This window comes from Schistocerca nitens, chromosome 3 (assembly GCF_023898315.1).
Source record: "Schistocerca nitens isolate TAMUIC-IGC-003100 chromosome 3, iqSchNite1.1, whole genome shotgun sequence".
NCBI lineage: Eukaryota > Metazoa > Arthropoda > Insecta > Orthoptera > Acrididae > Schistocerca > Schistocerca nitens.
Window position 1 is genome coordinate 823,033,314 of NC_064616.1, and position 22,003 is coordinate 823,055,316.

Below are 22,003 nucleotides of genomic sequence, written 5' to 3' on the forward strand. Positions count from 1 at the left end.
CATGGAGATGCCACTTGTGAGACAACATTATTGACACCTGGCAGCATTTGAAAGGTGCCTCATTGTGAATTTGGCCAGCTAGTCAAATCGTGCAATATACAGATTTTTGAGGCATTGAAGTGTGACAGTTGGACTGTATGGGAACGTGAGCACAGGCATACTCATCATCAAGGTTCTGGTCAACCACGTATGACCACTACAAGGGAGGATAGCTGTATCAGGCTGCAGGGCTGCCACACAAATTTGTTAGTGATACTGTGTTAAACAGCGGCAGTGATTGTGACAATTGTGCAGTACTCTTGTACAGTTCTCGTACTGTAGTAAACCATACCAAACACTTATTTACCCATTCTACTTAACCCATTAGAATGGAGTTCTCATTAACAAATTATTTTATTTTCAAACTGTCACACGGTGTATGATTTCTCCTGCAATGCTATCATAATAGGTCCATCCAGAGACGTCAGCTAAGAGACTGCCTAAAATATACATCAAAGCCCGATGTTCTCATCAGCCTTCAGCATTGTTCGTTAGGATTCGTGGTATCTTCTGTCCGGCGTACTCCTGGGAGCTGTGATTGGTGCCGAGGTCTCTCTGCACGTGCCCCGATGCCACCCATAGCCCAACAAACACCTCAAACAAAATGTGCACAAAACTAAATGGAAACAGACATCTAAAATATGTAAATGAAAGATGAGTTCACAGAATAACATCAAATTACATGAATGAATGCCAGAGCAACATCGTAAAACTACACATTTACTCATTCCTATATATAATCAAGGGAGCAGAAATTTTAGCGTGATACCATTCACACACATTTCAAGGTTTTCAGTCTCAACATTTCTGCACCCTATCAGTGCACAAAGTTCATTGTAATAACCCCTACACATCTTCTTGCTATTGAACAGCTTCCTCTCCAGATGTAACTGCACTCCAGTCGTGGCTTGACGTGTTCTTCATCTCAAAATCACGTGAGTCTTACTGTCGCGTTATCGAAAAGTTAGCCCAGCTTTGGCAGACTGTTGCAAATAGTGAAGGATAATATATTATTGATGGCTAAAGTCTCTGTAATGTGTGTCTATTGTGTTTATTAAACTTATCAAAAAATGCTATGACCTTACGCACAAATTTAGTATTTGAAGAAACTGCTGTGCCCTTATATGGGGAAGTGTATTCATCACATCCACAACTCAGAGGACTTTGTGCAACATCTCAAGCAAGTATATATCATGGAATCTGATGCAATGGTCAGTTTTGATGTGATCTCCCTGTTTACCAAAGTTCCATTGGAAGGCTCACTGGAACTGATTGCAAAGAAATTTGATGATGCTCAAATGGAACTCTTCGGGCATATATTCATGACATAAACTTATATTCTGTATAGGGGCCAATATTATGGACAGACAAGAGTGACAATGGTCAGCCCCATCTCCAGGGGCTGCCGAACCGTTCATGGAGAAATATAAGGAAGAAGCATAATAGATGGCTATATACAAACCCACAGGCTTCTCTAGGTGTGTAGGTGATATCTTTGTGATCTGTCCTCATGGTAGGTAGAGTATTAGTGAGTTTTTGGAATATTGTAACTCATGCCACCCAAATATTAGTCAGCTGCCATTTCTGGATGTATTGGTCAAAAAGAGAGCAGATGGGTCATTACCTATTGTTTGGTCACAGTGTGTATCACAAACCAGCGCTCGCTGATTTGTATCCACAAGTTAGTAGCTGTCATCATCTAGTGCAGAAGAATGGATTTCTAAAGACATTGGTCCACAGGGCACATATCTCATCAGACTAAGACAGTTTGGCACCAGAAATAGAGCACCTATGCTTATGCTTCTGCAAAAATGGATACATGGTAAAACATATTCATAAGGCCTTTCAACCAACAATTGTGTCATGTGACAGAGAAGAAGAGGAAGATGGAGTAAAGATTATGGCTTACTGCATGATCTGTTTCTGTCAAGATCAACAGGATTCTCAAGAAGCATACCATCATGTGCGTGTCCTGTCCTACCAAAATAAGAGGACTACTGGGAAATGTGGGTGATGACCTTGGTTTATGAAAACCAAGAATTTATAATACACCGTGCCAATGTGGTGTGTCGTAAATTGGCCAAACAACTAGAACAGTGGATGTCAGATGCCAAAGACATCAGCTGCACACTCGGCTGAGAAAGGCAACTAAATCAGCCATTGCTGAGCATTGACTGGAACTTAATCATACCATGGTCCATGAAGAAACAAGGGTTGTGCCACAGACCCCCAGATGCTAGAACAATGTTTTAAGTGTGTCATTAGTGGTAAAGGTGGCAAAAGCTTCACTAATAGTGGCATGGGCTACCAACTCAGCAAAGTCTGGAATCCTGCATTGGAGTTGCTAAAACACAATGGTTGCAATAGCAGAACTCAGCAAAAAGATAATCTGAGAATTTGGACATGAGGAATGAATCCCAAACAGCGAATAGGATACACCAGATCGCTGTCAGGTGCACCGGACCAAAACCAGAAAGCCAGCTTGAGGCCAGGTACACCTTACTGAAGACAGAAAATTTCAAGACATTACTAGTGGGAATGGACTGATGGACTGCAGATGGTGTGCCTAGACCTGACCATGGAGGGGGGGGGGGGGAAGCAGTAGGTATCAGGTGCTTATAATTAAATGGATAGTGTTCTGGCTGCTACAGTGAAGAATGTGTACATCGCAGGGCACTGAAACACTCGAGGTATGTTCATTAATACGTGCATTCATGGAGTATGCTGGGGGGGGGGGGGGGGGGGGGGGGAATAGTTCACTTTCTATCACCAGGTGAAAAATATGGCACTGTAAGCAGTCAGAATGTGGAATGTTTCTTGTTTTGACATCAGTATGCTGTTTGTCACTTGGTGAAAGGTGTTGATTTCTTTTTGGAAGTGACTGTTGGTGTAAAGGGTTAAAAAGATTGAAGTTTTCTGTGTGAAATTCAGTGGCTATGGAGAAGAAAGACTGTACAGTGTTGGTAAAGTTATTTTATCAGAACAGTAGCAATAGCAGCACTGCACTGCAAGAGTATTGCTGACAGAAAAAGTGGCAAAGAGGCCCGAAGTCAATAAATGGGCTAAATAATATGACAAAGAAATTTAGAGGAACAGGCAGTGCAGCAGGGAGAGGAAGACAGCCCATTCCCGTGGCAGTTGTTGATGAAGTTGCTGTAGCTATATCCAGCCATGCCGCACATGCTTCAGATTCTGCAGCCAGTGCTCAAGCTGTGTCACAGGAATTGTTTCTTCCCTTGTCAACTTTTCAAATGATTTTGCAGCACATGCTGGTATTCCTACAAGATACATAATAGTCAACAGATAAAGGCCCAAGATAGGCTGCAATGCTGTGATTATGCCCTTTGGTTTTTGGCACTCATGGAAATGTATGACATGTGACAAGGGAATTTTCTTTGGACGGGCAAAGCATTTTTCACTCTGCGTAGTGTTGTGAATGCACAGAACTATCACATGTGGTGTTCTCCCACCATATGTTGTTTAGGAACATCCACTGCACTCAACATATGTGACTGTTTGGTGTGTATTCGCAAACTCCTTCATCCTTTGTCAGTTTTTCTTCTAGCGGCTGACAGCTCACAGGCCTGTTGGATGTACAGTGACATCTGCATGTTATAAGGACATACTTCTGTAACACTTATTCCAGCTTGCAAGAATGCAACTGTGTCCACACCACTATTTTCACACAAGATTGGATGACATCACATGTCAATTGCCAGGTGAAAGATTTACTTTGAGCTGCCTTCGGTAATGACTGCATGTCCTAAACCCATGTGACTTCTGGTTGTGGTGGTTTCTGAAAGATTGTGTCTGTCAGGGATGTATCCAGACTCTTCCTGATCTGAAGGATAGCATACAATGACATATCATTCTGATTACTATGCTGTGAACAACTGTCGACCATGGCGTGTTACGGATGCAGCATGTTGCTGAGTTGGGAGGCCATACTGAATACATGTAACCTGTGACTGTATCCTAATAAATGAGCCACAATGACCATTATCACATGTTTGATCATTCCTCACCTTTCCCTGCACCCACACCACACTGACCACTTAGTGCCATATTTTCACCTGGTGGCAGGAAGTGGAACTATTATGTTTTTCGGGATGCTGCACAAGAGCACCAATTAATGAACATACCTATGATGTTTCAGTGTCCTGCAGCACTTGGAATATTATAAGTTTAAATATAACCACCTGGTTTAAATATTCAACCCATTCCACCTGATGAGCCATCTCGGGTAGAGCCTGATGAAAGTAACGAGTCACGTCAAAATATTGTGTGTGGATGACACTGATATTCGGTAGAATGACCGACGCTACAAGATGTCAACTTCCTCCTTAATGAGACATATGGTGGTATCAGCAGCGTCATTATTGACTGTACTCTCTCCCCCAAAAGCATGGACCTTGCCACCGGTGGGGTGACTTTCGTGTCTCAGTGATAAAGATAGCCACACCATACGTGCAACCACGGCAGAGGAGTATCTATTGAGGGGCCAGACCAATATATGGTTCCTGAAGAGGGGCAGCAGCCTTTTCAATAGTTGCAGGGGCAACAGTCTGGATGATTGACTGATCTGGCATTGTAACACCATCCAAAATGACATTACCATGCTGGTACTGAGAATGGCTGAAAGGAAGGGGAAAACTACTCCGTAATTTTTCCTGAGGGCATGCAGCTGTACTATATGGTTAACTGATGGTGGCATCTTCCTGGGTAAAATATTCTGCAGGTAAAATAGTCCCCTCACTCGAACCTCCAGGGGGGACTACTCGGGAAGATGATATCAGGAGAAGCAAAACTGGCATTCTGTGGATTGGAGCATGGAATGTCAGATCCCTTAATCAGGCAGGCAGGTCAGAAAATTTAAAAAGGGAGATGGATAGGTTCAAGTTACAGTGGGAATTAGTGAAGTTCGGTGGCAGGAGGAACAGGACATCTGGTGAGGCGAATACAGGTCAAATAGAGGTAATTCAGAAGTAGGTTTAATAGTGAATAAGAAAATGGGAATGTGGGTAAGCTGCTATGAACTGCATAGTGAACTCATCACAGCCAAGATACACTAAGCCCACACCTACCACAGTAGTACAAGTTTATATGCCAGCTAGCTCCATGGATGATGAAGAGATTGAAGAAATGGATGAAGAGAGAAATAAATTATGCAGATATTTAAGGGAGACAAAAATTTGTGATAGGAGACTGGAATTCAATAGTAGGAAACGGAAAAGAAGCAAAAATAGTAGGTGAATATTGACTGGGGGAAAGGAATGAAAGAGGAAGCCAATTAGTAGAATTTTGCACAGGGCATAATTTAATCATCGCTGACACTTTAAGAATTGTGATATATACGTGGAAGAGACCTGGAGACACCAGGTTTCATACTGGTTATATAATAGTAAGACAGCGATTTCAGAACCAGATATTAAATTGTAAGACATTTCCAGGGGTAGATGTAGAGTCAGACCACAATTTATTGCTTATGAACTGTAGATTAAAGCTGAAGAATTTGCAAAAAGATGAGATGGGACCTGGATAATTTGAAAGAACCAGAGCTTGTTGAGAGTTTGAGGGAGCATTGGGCAAGGGTTGACTAGAACAGGGGAAAGGAATACTGTAACAGATGGATAGGTAACTTTTAGAGATAAAATAGTGAAAACAGCAGAGAATCAAATAGATAAAAAAAGAAAAGACCAGGCAGAAATCCTTGGATAACACAGGAGATATTGAATTTAATTGAGAAAAGAAGCAAACATAAAAATGCAGCAAATGAAGTTGGCGAAAGGGAATAGAAACATCTAAAAAATGAGATTGACAGGAGATGCAAAATGGCTAAACAGGTATGGCCAGAGGACACATGTAATGATTCAGAAGCATATTTCACCAGAGGAAAGATAGATACTGTCTACAAAAAAATTAGAGTTTTTGGAGAAAAGAGAAGCAGCAGTATGAATATCAAGAGCTGAGATGGAAAACCAATACTAAGAAAAGTAGGGAAAGGTGAAAGGAGTATATAGACAGTCTATACAAGGGAGATGAACTTGAAGGGAATATTATAGAAATGGAAGACACAGATGAAGATGGGATGGGAGATATGATACTGCGAGAAGAATTTGAAACAACACTGAAAGACCCAAGTCAAAACAAGCCCCCAGGAATAGATGACATTCTGTCTTGGGAGTGCCAGTTAGGACAAAACTTTTCCATATGTTCAGATAATTTACAGGTTTGCTGCTGGGTGACGTCATCGACCACTGCCGATATTTCGACAGGAGCACACCCTGCCATTCTCAAGGCGCAACTGCAAGGAGGAAGCAATGTGAAAGGGAATTTAATACCTCCATTCACAGAGGAGAAACAAGGAAGATACCAAACACAGAACAAGTAACCACAAAGTCAACACACAACCAAAGATAACCGACATCAGAAATTTCCAGAATGAGATTTTCACTCTGCAGCGGAGTGTGCGCTGATATGAAACTTCCTGGCAGATTAAAACTGTGTGCCCGACCAAGACTCGAACTCGGGACCTTTGCCTTTCACGGGCAAGTGCTCTACCATCTGAGCTACCGAAGCACGACTCACGCCCGTACAGGAAGTTTCATATATAATATTTTAATGTACATGATGATTTCAGTTCCGTTTACGAACAACATTTAAAGCGAGTTTTACTTCCAAGCCTTTCGTCTGCTTTCGTGTAAGCATGACACGCAATTTGTAGTGCCAGCACTGCAACTGGTTGGCGTGCCTTCTCCCCCCCAACGGCTCCTCTCCCCTCGCCAGCCAATGCTTGCTTCCTCCTCTCCCCGCACTCCCTTCACAACTCTGCCGTCTTACAGTTAACACACTGTACTGACCATTGAGTAAAAAGTAAGTGGAAGTCAGCACATGTTGAAACAAATTTGTTAACTCGACACCAAACTTAACCTCAGTTAGTTGCAATGAATCAGAGGAATGCGAGTGAAAAGAGAAACCACATCAAAACTGACTAAAATATCAGAGTCATTCAAACGCAATCCCTCCAATTAACCTAAGAAACCTGTAGAGTTCACATCTCGAAGACACCTTTCGTCAGAATGGTTATATTGAGAGCCAGATCAAACGTGCGTTGCACTATCAGCCTTCTGTGCAACAGGTGAGTGACAATAGCAACGACATGGCACCTAAGTCTACAGCCCTTTTGCCTTACGCAGGAAGCATTTCCAATAGGATTGGCCGTATTTTGCCAAAATATGATGTGAAGTGTGTTTTTTGACCACCTTCTAAGATTATGGCCCTGTTGGCGTCCGTAAAAGATGATCTTGGTTTGCGTAAGGCTGGTGTCTATCGTATTCCCTTGCAGTTGTGGCATGTCATATATTGGTCAGACAATCAGGACTGTGGAAGACCGGTGTATTGAACATAAGCGTCACACACGCTTACAACAGCCGAGCAAATATGCTATTGCAGAACATTGCCTTGACACCGGTCATCCTATGGAATACAACATGGACATTCTGGCTTGCACGCCCAGCTATTGGGATAGTGTTATTAAGGAAGCTGTTGAAATCAAACTATCAAGCAACCTTATAAACAGAGATGGTGGATTTTGTTTAAATGCTGCTTGGAATCCGGATCTGTCTCTCATAAAAAAACAGAGGGACAGAATTAGTGCTACCTCACCTGTTGATTAATAGTCACTATCGATATTTCTGATGTTGGTTATATTTGACTGTGTGTTGACTCTGCGGTTACTTGTTCTGTGTTTGGTATCTTCCTTGTTTCTCTTCTGTGAATGGAGGTATTAAATTCCCTTTCACATTGCTTCCTCCTTGCAGTTGTGCCTTGAGAATGGCAGGGTGTGCTCCTGTCGAAATATCAGCGGTGGTCAATGACGTCACCCGGCAACAAACCTGTAAGTTATTTGAACATTCAATTTGCTGGGAAAAGTTAAGGTCTTTCCATATGGTTTGCAAGATGTATGAGACAGACCAAATATCCTCAGACTTCAAGAAACATGTAATAATTGCAATTTCAAAGAAACCTGTTGCTGACAGGTGTGAAAATTGCAGAACTATCAGTTTAATAAGTCATGGTTGCAAAATACTAACATGAATTCTTTACAGAAGAGTGGAAAAACTGGTGGAAGCTGACCTCGGGGAAAAGCAGTTTTGATTTCTGAGAAATGTAGAAACATGCGAGGCAGTACTGACCCTACGACTTATCTTACAACATAGATCAAGGAAAGGCAAACCTGCATTTATAGCTTTTGTAGACTGAGAGAAAGCTTTTGACAATGTTGACTGGAATACTCTCTTTGAAATTCAGGAGGTGGCAAGGGTAAAATACAGGGAGCAAAGGGCTATTGACAACTTTTGTAGAAACCAGACAGCAGTTATGTTGAGGAGCATTAAAGGGAAACAGTGGTTGAGAGGAAGTGAAACAGGGTTGTAGCCAGTCCCCTACATTATTCAGTCTGTACACTGAGCAAGCTGTAAAGGAAACCAAAGAAATATTTGGAGTTGGAATTAAAGTTCAGGGAGAAGAGATAAAAATCTTGAGGTTTGCTAATGACGTAGTTCTGTCAGAGACAGCAAAAGACTTGGAAGAGCAGTTGAACAGAGTGGGTAGCGTCTTGAAAGGAAGGTGTAAGATGAACACCTACAAAATCAAGACAAGGATAATGGAATGTAGTCGAATTAAATCAGTTGATGCTGAGGCAATTGATTATGAAATAAGACACTTAAAGGAGTAGATGAGTTATGCTGTTCAGGCAGCAAAGTAACTGATGATGCCCAAAGTAGAGAGGATATAAAATGTAAACTGGCAATGGAAAGAAAAACATTTCTGATGAATAGGAATTTGTTTACATCAAATACAGATTTGAGTGTTAGGAAGTAGTTTCTGAAAGCGTTTTTATGGAGTGTACCCATGCGCGGAAGTGAAACATGGATGATAAACAGTTTAGACAAGAAGAGCTTTTGAAATGTGGCACTAGAGAAGAATGCTGAAGATTAGATGGGTATATCATGTATCTAATGATATGGTACTGAATAGAATTGGGGAGACAAGAAATTTGTCGGATAACTTGACTAAAAGCAAGGGTTGGCTGATAAGACGCATTCTCAGACATCAAGGGATCACTAATCTAGTATTGAAGGGAAGTGTGAGAAGTAAAAATCGTAGAGGAGACCAAGAGCTGACTACTGTAAGCAGATTGAGAAGGCTGTAGATTGCACTAGTTATTCAGAGATGAAGCAACTTGCACAGGCTAGAGCAGCATGGAGAGCTGCATCAGACGAGTCTTTGGACCTAAGACCCAACTCCTCCTCCTCCTCCTCCTCCTACTACTACTACTACTACTACTACTACTACTACTACTATATAAAGCCAAGTAGTTGTTTAATGTTGTTACCAAAGATCTCAAAAGTTTCGACCAATTTACTTGTGTGTGAAGCATGAAATATTAATTTATTACTTCTTTACTGCTAACTGTATTTGTGATACATTTTCAGACAGTATTCATGTATACCACTGGATGTACCAGCAAAATTATATCATTGTACAACACACAGTTCAGTAGATACATTGTCATAAACGTTGAACTGCATCAAAATGAAACTGCTGGGCGAAATCCGCTAGAGATATGTGTATAAATGAGTGTGAAATATGTTAAATATATTTGGCATGTGCGCATGCAGACAAAGCCATGGATGTGAAAACGTCATCCTAAACCCAGAAATGATTTCAACAAAATTTGGTACACATATTAGTTACGATCTGGAAAGAAATACTGTAAGGATAAGTACCACTAGCTCCTATTAGGATCAGGAGATGGACAGACAGAAGGGGGAAGGAGAATATGAGCACAGGTTGGAGGGGGAGGAGGAGATGCAGTAGAGGGGGGGGGAGGGAGTTTGGAATGTATATCCAATTCCTCCATATATAGGATGAGTCAAAAAGGACTTTTAAACTTTGGGACGATAATAAAAATTTATTGAGATAACTTACAGAATTAGTAGATGTCATTTTGTTGCAAACACCCTCAAGTTTGATTCACGTACTGCATCAGTACCCCATTCCACCACCAGGAGTGCCAGCGTAGTGCACAGTTAAAATGGCTACTTTCACTGGTGCAGAGCATGCTCACTTTTTGTTTTGGTTTCATGAAATGAACTCTGCAACAACTGTTTGGCATAAATTTTGCACTCAATATGCTAAAGAACATCCAAGCAGGCCTACAATTTCCTCTTGGTACTAGAACTTTGTTGAGATGGGTTGTTCATTGCCACATGATAAATCACCTTCAGTCCACAAAAATCAATGCGATGTGCATCTCACGAGACTTGCGTTCCACAAAAGACTGTTTGGTGAGTACTTGTAGATGTTTACACTTGTAACCATACAGATTCACAATGGCACAGCACATTAGTGATGCAGATAAGTTTGCTCATGGGGAATTCTGTGCGGAAATGTTTCATTGGATAGAGGTCGATAAGGGCATGGTGAACACCCATAGCTGCAGAATGTGGGGCAATGAAAATCCACGTGCAACCCTGGAACACATTCATGACAGCCCCAAAGTTAATGTGTTTTGTGCCGTTAGCAAACTGAAAGTGTACGGCCCTCATTTCTTCATGGTGAAAACTGTCATTGGTATTGTGCATCTGTATATGCTTACAGAACAATTTTATTTTACAGAACAATGATGATAACAGAGATGGGATGGTTTACTACCAGCAAGTTGGTGCACCGCCTCATTTCCTCACGGAAGTTCAAGGTTTCCTTGATAATTGCTTCCCAGGTCGGTGGATTGATCGTGAAGGGCCAATTGCTTGGCCACCTCACTTCCCAGACATGACAACAATGGAATTCTTTCTCTGGGGTTTCATTAAAGACCATGTGTATGTTCCTCCCCTACCAAACAGTTTAGCTGTCCTGAAAAATCAAATCTATTCTACCATTGCACAAGTTATGCCCGATTTTCTGCAATGACTGAGCAAAGAAATTGATTACTAGTGGGATGTTTGCCACATCACAAATGGTATTCACATTAAACCAACTTAACACTTTTATGTGAAACTTGAGGTTATTTGCTACAAAATGACACATCTACCAATTCTGTAAGTTATGTCAATAAATTTCTACATCATTACAAAGTTGTAAAGGTCCCTGTATTTAGCAGTTGCGAAGCATTCCCAGGCTTGCTAGTTACTAATAAATCTGTAGTTGTTTTTGTTGTTGTTGTTGTTGTTGTTGTTGTTGTTGTTGTCTTCAGTCCTAAGACTGGTTTGATTTCAGCTCCCCATACTACTCTATCCTGTGCAAGCTTCATCATCTCCCAGTACCTACTGCAACCTACAACCTTCTGAATGTGCTTAGTGTATTCATTTCTTGCTCTCCCTCTACGATTTTTACCCTCCACGCCACCCTCCAATACTAAATTGGTGATCCCTTGATGCCTCAGAACATGTCCTGCCAACCGATCCCTTCTTTTAGTCAAGTTGTGCCACAAACTCCTCTTCTCCCCAATTCTTTTCAATACCTCCTTATTAGTTATGCGATCTACCCATGTAATCTTCAGCATTCTTCTATAGCACCACATACTAATAAATCTAACACAACTAATGCACCAATGTGCTGTACTAGATGCTATTAAACTCCAAAATCTATTTTACACAGTTTCTCAACCATTGATTACTCATAATAATCTACATTCAAATAATCTATAAGCAACACATTGGAGACCAAGCCCGAGCAATAGCTCTGGACACAGTACTGTATTAAAAAGATGGTGCCTGAGTATATTGCTCAGGTCACAATTTTCTCGGTGTGCAAACAGCCTGTCACTTGAAGACTGGACTCTCTTCATATGGGAACAATGAATGGACATATTGCAACATATTCCTTGGCAGCTGCTGCTTTCTGTTTTCAAATTTCTAGGATTATTTTGAAAGAAATCGTAGCGAACATAACAACTGCTGTGATGAATGACTGAGTTGAGTCAATATGTGATCAAGTTGGTGTAATTGGTGTACGTGTTCATTAGGTTTCACAGTTTGCCATAATTCTGTTACAAATATGTCACCTTTGTAGAGTGATCTAGGAATTTTGTAAACTCAAGAGGAAGAAATTGCTCAAAAACTCACATCACACTATGCTTCTTTGAAGGATAACTGTACTTTCTGTCATCATTATTTTGGAATTTGTAATCTATTAAAGAACTAAAAAACTAAATCTTGTAGCTTGGTCTCTCTAGGGTTTCATACCTCAGACAGTAAAAACAAAATCCTCGTATAATCACTTTGTTGTTTGTCTGTCTGACCGTTAAGATCCCTTTTTCGTAGGAACAGGTCGATGTATCAACTTGAAATTTATGTGCTATACTAATGTGCGATCACTTGCTGGTGTAAAACATTTAAGCGTCTACCTCAGTGCAATCAAAATAAAAGGCCATTTATGTCACATTTGGTATCTTGATGGCATTGATAGTGATAACTGGCAAAAATTTATGAAATTCTCGTTCCAGGTATGGATTAACTATCTTTATACATAATTACATATGTGCCAGTAACGCTTTAAATAATGGCATAAATTGCCAGTTTTTTAGGCCTGACATTCTTCTAAGTGGGCGATCTCCAAAGTTTTAAGCACTCACCTCAAAAAATTCAGCAAGCATTTGGAATTGGCAGTGTGTTTGTTCCAGTATAGTGGGTTTCAATTTCCAGTTGTAGTTACAATAAGTACACTGTTCACAAGGAAAACTGGTATTTTGGTTATGTCTCTAAGTTGTCTGAAAAGAGTTCTCAATGTAGCTGTTGTTTCATTCCCAATGTCATTAAAATTGAAACCTTCTTGCCACAGACATTAACTTCAACATTTGGTAGAAGTATTTCATCACTGACTGCTGTATTTTCACACAGCATATCTTCTCTAATGTCATCTCTATGTTCATATTTAATTGTTTGAATAGCATAACATGACCTGTTACTTTGTTCCCTATTTTTGAATGGGTCTGTTCCAAAACCTATTTTGTTTAATGCAAGTCTGTCCAAGATGCTGTGATCTTCATTAGAATGGCTACCAGTTTCCCTCCTATCAGCATGCATTTGCCAATAATCTCTTGTATAAACATTATGTCTTCATGTCAGTGGCAGTTAATTTCATGATGCCACTTTAGCTGGTTGGTATTACTTGGTCTTGTGGCCTCTGGATGTGGATAATGAGGGTTCCGATTAGCATATACATTGTGTAAAGTACCACAACCTCTTCTCTCACTGTCTAATGCTTCCAAATGGGTAATAGCTTGTAATAATTCATCAAAGTTGTTAAATATCCTTGATGCTAGACTTTCCCAGACATTCCAAGGAAGACGCTTTGTTAAGATTACAGTTAAATCCACAACATTAATAGGGTCATCCAAGTACATATTATTCTCCCAATATTTCTAAAGAAAATGTTCCATGGAACCTTCACTTAAATTGTCATTGCTGAGCACAAATAACTTCTCCTTAATACTCCATTGTTTTACCCTAGACCAATGCTGTTTCAAAGTCGACAAAAAGTAGTACCTTTCAGCAACACAGTTTTCACCATGTGTGGGCACAAGCACACATGTCACAGACAAATATCAATCTTATCTGCCTCAGTGGGAAGACACGAATAAGCAACTTTAAATTGATTAACAAAATGAGACTGAATGAAGATGTTCATTCAGATCAAACTCTTTTAAGTTGCCCATTGCTGGTAACATTGTCGATTATGATATTTGAATAGTGATTTCTGGTATAGCTCCCTCACACAACTGAATTAATCTCTTCACCTATCAGACTTCAGTCAGTATCAGTTTTACAGTTTTGTCTGGCCCTTATGATTAGATCCAGCACTTTAACTGTACTTTCCAGATCAGAACAATGTTGTCATAAATCAGAAACTGATTTAGCAACTGCATTTTCATTTTCTTTACATGACTTTTGTCTGTTACGAAAGGTATCCCGTAATTTTTAATTTATTTCAGGAATCTGATAATCCCTTGTTGCTCTGTGTTTAATAAACTTCTTGTTGCTGCAAGTTTAGTTAGGATTGAACCTCAATTAATGCAGTTTTTATCTGCGTACATTGTTCCTTAATCTCTAGGGTAAAATGAGAATGCTTTACATCCACTGGTTCTTGAAACTCACTTTTAAACTAGCAGACTGTTGCCTCCACTCCATAATGCATTCTTCATATCCTTTAATTTGCAGGTGTTTGCTTCTAGGTTACTGTTCAATCCGCTGGTGGTGTTACCTAATTTATTGTTCACTTGTTATAAGTACTAAAGAATTAGATAATTACTATAAATTTTTATAGAAGTATTTATTATAGCATCTGGAGTCAGAACACTGGAATTTGGATTTATGTTCTCCATTTTAATTGAATTTGAGGTTTCATTATTGTTACCTATTTCATGCACTGCATGCCCATTATCTGCTCTAATTTCTTGACTACTTTTTCCCTGTTCAACAAATTAACACATCCGTCTACCATTTTTGATAATGTTATTTCACATACACAAAGGCACAAAATCACAGAAATATTAAAATAGTTTATAGGTTATCCAACAAAGCCCACAGTTCCTACTTTTTCAGTCTATCCAACATTTTAACAGATGACGCTGCAATGCATTGCTGTAAATTGTAATTTACTCCCATCACAAAACATAACTACTTCATTAAAAACACAACACCCTTAGATGTTATCCTGATTTCCAGACTGAAAAGAGGCATAAAAAGGAATTATTTTGAGACTATTGAAAAAAGAGATGAAATGAAAATGACATTGGGCACTATGTGGCATATCTTTGCATAACTATAGAAACTTCCTCTCTCATTGGGTGAAATGTTCAGACAAGTGCTTTAGGTTCACTGGATGCTGTTTTGATGGTGGTGGTGCAGTTCTGTAAAGTTTATGTGAAATATGAAATACGTAATTTAATTGTTCTCAAAGGAAAATTCTCATTATTTTTTTCTTTCCCTTGTATTTTCACTGGTACTGGAAGTCAGGCTGCTATTATTTCAACAGTGAACCAAAGTTAATAACTTATTTTTGGAGTATTAAATGAAATCTTGGTCTTATTAGCTCTGTGTCATGGGAAGCCACACAGTTAGTACACGGAAATCAGTAGAGCTAAATCGAATCATAACCTGTATATCATCAAAGATACTGGATATGTTCACACTATTATTGTTACTGGCAAAAGCATTTGTGACACTGCTGATGGTACAAAAGCAACTGTTACTGAAACCAACAAGGAAATGATTAACATCTGAAGGAATGAACTAACAACTGTGTGTTAATGATTTATTTTGCTCAAGAATTTAAGACATACTGATATAATGGGACACTGCTATAGCAACATACATATTAAAATTACAAAGGCCTGATGTGGAGATCTGACTTGAATAATGCTTCTTGGCCCTGCAAATCCAAGAGCATACAATCCAGACAACATTTTAAAAGATTATTGGTGTATAATGTAATCAAAAATATAATAATTCCGCTTTTGGTATTTATGTATCTGATTCCCAGGGGTAAATTAATTTGCATAAGAAAAATGGCATTCAATTAGTGATGTGAAAAAACCTTCAAGAAGTTTATAGGTAAAACTTGTCAGCAGTTAGAAGCCACAGTTGAGTGTAATTGTAAGTTCTCTCTCTCTCTCTCTCTCTCTCTCTCTCTCTCTCTCTCTCTCTCTCTCTCTCTCTCTCTCTCATTCTTGGGTAACATTCAACTGCTTCACTTATTTCAGTGTTGTTATATTGTATTAATGTATTTATGTTAAACACAGTAAGCTGAATCTGTTTATTAACTATATCAGCTAAACTTTGTGTAATATTTACATGAGAAATTGTGTGTGTTGACTACTGGAAATGACTAATCTATATATCACTGGGATCCTTACCTTCTGTTCATATGTCCTGTGAAATTTGTTTGTGTTCTGCATGCCTGTATTGCTTTATTCCAGTCTCAATTATTTTCTCACCCATCAGTAAGATACAAACTGCAACACTAAGGCTTATGATGGCTCCTTCAGACACTTCCTGAGTTCACTTCTTTCTTGCCATGTAAATAGTTTGTTAATACTAATAAACTTTTGTCCCCTAAAACACACTGACTTTCAAAGAAATTACACTGAAGTTGCTTATGCAGTAGGTATTTTTCAAATATTTTGGAAGATATCTTCAGTTAATTTTTGTAGTGGTGTTTAGTTAGAGCCAGCGTAAAAACAGGTTACCCAAGGAATATTTCGTGGAGCGCCAAGTGTCAGTGAAACGTATTTCAGTTCTCATGAAAAACAAAATGATGCTTAAGTGTAATTTTTGTCCAACTGGTCTGATGTGGTGGTCATGTAAAAGATATTTATTGACAGTAACAGCAAAACACGAAGAATGTCAGTATTTCCAACAGTGTCAATAAATATTCTTCAATTGAATATCCCATCAGTTCAGTAAGAGGCTGCTCTATTAGTTGGACACTTATTTACATATTAAATAACATTTTGTTAGCAATGAAAATCAAAGGGTTATTTCATATCACACCAAACACCGTGTGACTACCTCAAGAGAAATTTTTACTTGGGGTGATTCCACACACTCACCACAAAGACAAAATTTGAAGTATAGTTAAAAGCACGAGCGGAAAGGCACCTGATGTTTGAGAGATTTGCCATGTAATGTCAATTTTATGTAAATTTTACCTTTGACATAAGACAGACATGAATAAATATTACTTTTTAATATATAAAAAGCAGCTTCTTATTAAGTACAGAAACATATGCATGCTCAATCTCATAACAACACCAGGTATTCGCCAATGTTGCTCCTAGCCTTTTGAAACAAATTATCGTTTCCACCAGTTGTTGCAGGACAGAGGAAAGTACCTATACTGGAGTGTAGGTCATCTGGGGAAGAGAGGCACGAAATGGAGCCAAGAGGAGTGAGCAGCTAACTTGGTGTTCATCTATTCCTTACTCACAACAACTTGTAATATTTACTTTGAGTAAAATTCGCCATATTTTCTTGCCTCCTCTTTACACTTGAACCATAGTGCGGTCCTGAAAGCAATTTTTAACACTCTTAACTAGTGCATGCCATAATTGAATGATACCTGGATAAACATTGAAATTAGCTTTCATGTTTCAATTGGTTTAGTACTGCCTTATAGCAGGGATACCTTTGCTAACATTACCATACATTGTATCTTTCATATTTGTCTACACATTCCCTGCTGTACCCAAGTCACCCACCCAACCTCCCCTTTTCTCTCCATCTATTCAAGGCAATTCCCCTCACATTGTCTTTTCAGTCTGCATATGTACCTTGTAGTTTCTTTCTGTTTCTTCAACTTGCCACAGCCATGTGTCTTTCCTCGTTTCTCCAGAGCATTACTTACCCTACCCCACTTACTCCAGTCACCCACTTTCTTTAACCCTTCCTCCACACTAATGCACTATCCCTCCACTTTTGTGTCACTCCTCATATCCACCTACTCCCACCTCCAACCAGCTAACCCCACTTTCAACCAACATGCACTTGCCACATATAGTCAAACCTTTACACTTCCAACTAACTGTGTATCCCATTTCCAACCAATATGCCCCTGCCACATTCAACCAATCCAACCTTCAACCAATCCATTTGTCCGTAACCACTTCTATCCATCTCTCCCACCACCCTAACTCTCCCTCACTCCCGCCACCCTACTGACTCTCCCTCACTCCCGCCACCCTTCTGACTCTCCCCCACACCTGCCACCCTACTGACTCTCCCCCTCACCTGCCACCCTACTGACTCTCCCCCACACCTGCCACCCTACTGACTCTCCCCCACACCTGCCACCCTACTGACTCTCCCCCACACCTGCCACCCTACTGACTCTCCCCCACACCCGCCACCCTACTGACTCTCCCCCACACCAGCCATCCTACTGACTATCCCCCACACCCGCCACCATAACTCTCCCATCCCACTACTCTCACAAGCCTTCTTCTTCGCCCCCACCACTTGAACTAGCATGTCCCCCCCCCCCACCACCACTGGCACCAGCCCACTCTCAACCCTCCCCTTGCAAAAACCTGCTTCACACCTAATGCCCACTTGCACAAACCTGTCTCACCCTCCACTCTTGTGAAACTACTCCAAGATTCCGTAGGGGTACACTGCTGGACACCCCTCACTGCTTCAGCCCCACTTTATTGCCATACATGTTTTGTGACTTCAACCCTTCATTACTGCCAAATCCCTTCAACAATGGTCCCTTCTCTAGTTAGGCCGCCATACCCTTCCCTCCCAGTTCTCCCTGTGCCTCTCTCTCAACCAGCCTCGAGGCCTCCCACACCAAGTCACCATTTTCACAGCTTGCTCCCTCCTCGTGCCCCTCCCCCCCCCCGGTCTCCTCGACGCCCCCCCCCATCTCCTCATCGCCCCCCCCGGTCTCCTCGTCGCCCCCCCCATCTCCTCATCGCCCCCCCCCGTCTCCTCGTCGCCCCCCCATCTCCTCATCGCCCCCCCCGTCTCCTCGTCGCTCCCCCCCCATCTCCTCGTCGCTCCCCCCCCCATCTCCTCGTCGCTCCCCCCCATCTCCTCGCCCCCCCCCCGTCTCCTCGTCGCCCCCCACCCCACCCCACCCCACCCCCCGCCGTCCTCCACACCTACCTCTCCCTGCCCAGTGCACCTTCCCCATCCCACTTTTTCTCATAACACACCTCTCACATTTCCTATTTCTTCTGCCACTGACTTTGCTTCTACCACTTTCTTTCTGTCTCCCCCTGTACTTTTCTGCATCGACACTCATTGTTAGTTGGTATTTATTGTCAATTGAATTGTCTGATTATACTGTTGCTGGTGCCACAGGCTTGTGAAGGTTGTTGGTGTTGCTGTCATATCCTCCTGCCTACTCCTGACTGTGGGTACTATTGTCTGCTGCTTCTGGAGCCGGTGTCCTCTCTACAATGCCTGTCGCATCAACTACACACATGGCACCAGTATAGCATATGGTGTGTTTTTGGTTACTGCTTCAAAATTAACATTTACTCTATGTTGTGATTAATTCCTATTGGGATTTGGCAGTATTGTTTCTTATGTATTAAGTTTTAATTCAGAGTGACATATTGTGGTGTTTATAAAATCACAGTTATTTCCAATTTGGTTTCCTTGCTGTAATTAACCTTTCTCCCTCTCTCTTTGCAGCCAAAGATGATGATGTAGCAAATGGAATAATGCCTCCAGAAGAAAAAAGCAATCAGCATCACTATACACCAAATGCTGTAAACATCAAACAATTTGAAAATGTCTAGATCTCAGTGATTAATGTTTTAAAGTTCCTAGTTGGTAATATGCAGATTTTTTTATTTTTATTCTTTTTTGTCTTGGTGTTGCACAGAAGTAGCCTGTAAGATACTTACAGGTCCTTGCAAATGACCACAATGATATTATAGTAATTTGAATGCATGAGAGAGATTCACTTCTGAACCAAAGAAAAATCAAAAAACACTGCATAGTCTGTATAATAGCATTTATAACTAATTTATAACTATGTACAACTTTGGCAGCAATTGCATTATTTTTGTGTGTTTTAAAGTGGTATAATTTTAGGAAGCAATTCTATTCTAGACACCTTACAAGAAATACTGTAATGGTATAATTATGCTTGAGCATTAGATGGGTGTGGCATGCTGAACACACACTGGATAATGTCCACAAATGTCAGTGACATGTATATGTCAATTCTGTCTCTGTGAGTGGTAGACTGATTGCTTATAGTAGGACCGCACAGACAGTTTGAAGCTTGGTAGCTCTCGGTTTGTGTACCATGCTCATTGTGTGCCATTTCTTCTATCAGCAAAATTATGTTAATGTAGCAGTTTTGACCTCTGTCCTATAGATCTTATTGTTCAACTTGAACAGAAAATTTTCACATTGTTGTGTAAGGGAAGTGTGTAAATTTTCAGCAACCACATGAAACTGGAAGAGAAGCAGTGGGTGAAGAGAATGGGATGACAAAAGAATGGGAAATGTTGTACAGAAACGGATGTTTTCAGTCTTGTGAATTAGTGATTAGGGTAGTGCAATTTCTTTAACTGATGATGTACTGAAAAGTCAAAACTACATTTTGTAAATAAGCTATTGCAATTAGCTTCTACGTATGTCTAGAAACTTCATTGTGAATCTACGTGGTATGAAAATTTTCACTTGGGTTCTTTGTTAAATGTATGAAATTAACTTGACAGTTGTTCTCATGTGGTTGTACTAGATACTGGAATTAGCACTGTTTTTAGTGAATGTATATTGCTAAGTAGTATTTTGGATAAGGCTGCTCTGACACAGCCTTTGGTGTCTAGTGCCTTATATTTTATGCCATCACTAAGAGCTTCTTAACTGAAGTGTCTTCAAATGTATCAGAATGCTAAGACTGTAATTTCTCTGCTCAGCCATAAAAGGTCCAGTCCACAATTATAACAGACCACTTTTGTACATTTAGTTAAAATTTGCTTTCTGGGAAACTTTCTGTCAAATACGCACATTCACAGGATTAGTTTGTTTGATGGAAGAAATTGTTAGTTTCTGGAATAACTATATTCTCTCTTGCTGCAAGCTTTTATGCTGTGGGCTATAACAACAGATAGTATAATAATAATAATAATAATTTAGCATCATCACCCCAATCTTACTTCTAGCCATGCTATATGTTTTGTTACTTCCTCTTGTACATAACGGTTACCATTTTGGAGCTTTATGATAATTAATTCTATTGGTGAAGTTGACAGAAAGTAGACCGAACAAAATAATGCATGGGTACTGACAAGAAAAACCTCTGTGCCATATATTATATTTTAAAAAGTGATAACAGGACGTAGTTGCATCACAGTTTTTATCTTCACGAGCGTCAGTTATCTTTGTCGTTGATGGAAGTATAGATTCAAATTCTCCAAGAGTAACTGACCTACTTTGATTTATTATTTCTTTATGTGTGTGTCTCCATTTGTGTTTGATACTCCCATATCAGAACAGAGCTAGACATCTGGAACTTATTATTTCAGGGTTTTCATGTGCGGCAACAACTATCCATAAAGAAAGATTTTGCAAGGAAACAAACTGTTATCAGATCAATTGATTAATTGAAGACTTGCTGAGAGGAAAGTAATTAATTTCAACTCCCCTCCCTCCCTCCCGTCGTCATCCTCGGCCATATCTGGACCATGAATAAATATCTACATTAGAGGAGAGTGTGTTGGATCATGTTGAAGTTAAATCTTTTCATAGTAATATTCTAGTTCTCTACTATGAAAATAGACTCATTGACTCTCAGAATATCTTTGATAAGTTATGACGAGGTAGTGTTCATGGTTAGTCACAATACCACAATAATTGTGTGTGATGTTGTAACAAATATGAGACAAATAGCTAAAACATAAAAAAATTAAAAGAATAGCTTACAACTTTGCATCTGACAGTTTCAGTTTCAATTTTTATCTGGAAGGAGCTTAGAAATATTAGGTATACACCAGCTTGATATTCCTGTTAATTCAATGCAGTGATACAGCCTCCAAATAGCAGAAAGAAAAATAATTTTACATTAACTCAAACTCATAAGTTTGCATACACGATATTCTGGAAGACATTTGTTAATTAAATTTGAGAGCTTTCTGTGTGTGTTGTGATTTGCCATCCAGCCAAAATGTCTCATGCAGTACCGTCTTGGCCAAATAGTTTAAGAAATTATTAACATGTATCTATTTTGATCATACTGATAAGTTCAATTATTGTAAAGATAGTTGTACTATCCACTTATTATTTAGGTGTCTTAAGTTCAATAATTTTTCCATATTGTGGTCTGGTTGATTTCCATTATAGTTAGATGCATTTGTTTGAATTAACTCTACACACACGGGAGAAAGCAGCCTCATCCCTGTATAATTAGAGGATTTAGTAGAATTTTTAATTAT

The 22,003-nt window shown here is 39.9% G+C and overlaps 1 protein-coding gene across 1 annotated transcript in view; it reads left to right on the plus strand.

Moving 5' to 3' along the window:
* Window positions 1–19,400, plus strand: part of LOC126249774 (uncharacterized) — a 50,758-nt gene extending 31,358 nt beyond the window's left edge. The window contains exons 3-4 of the mRNA XM_049951458.1: window positions 18,912–19,054; window positions 19,248–19,400. Of these exons, the coding sequence (XP_049807415.1) occupies window positions 18,912–19,054; window positions 19,248–19,354 (250 nt within the window). The 3' untranslated portion in view covers window positions 19,355–19,400. The remainder of the gene's footprint in view (window positions 1–18,911; window positions 19,055–19,247) is intronic.
* Window positions 19,401–22,003: the final 2,603 nt, after the last annotated feature.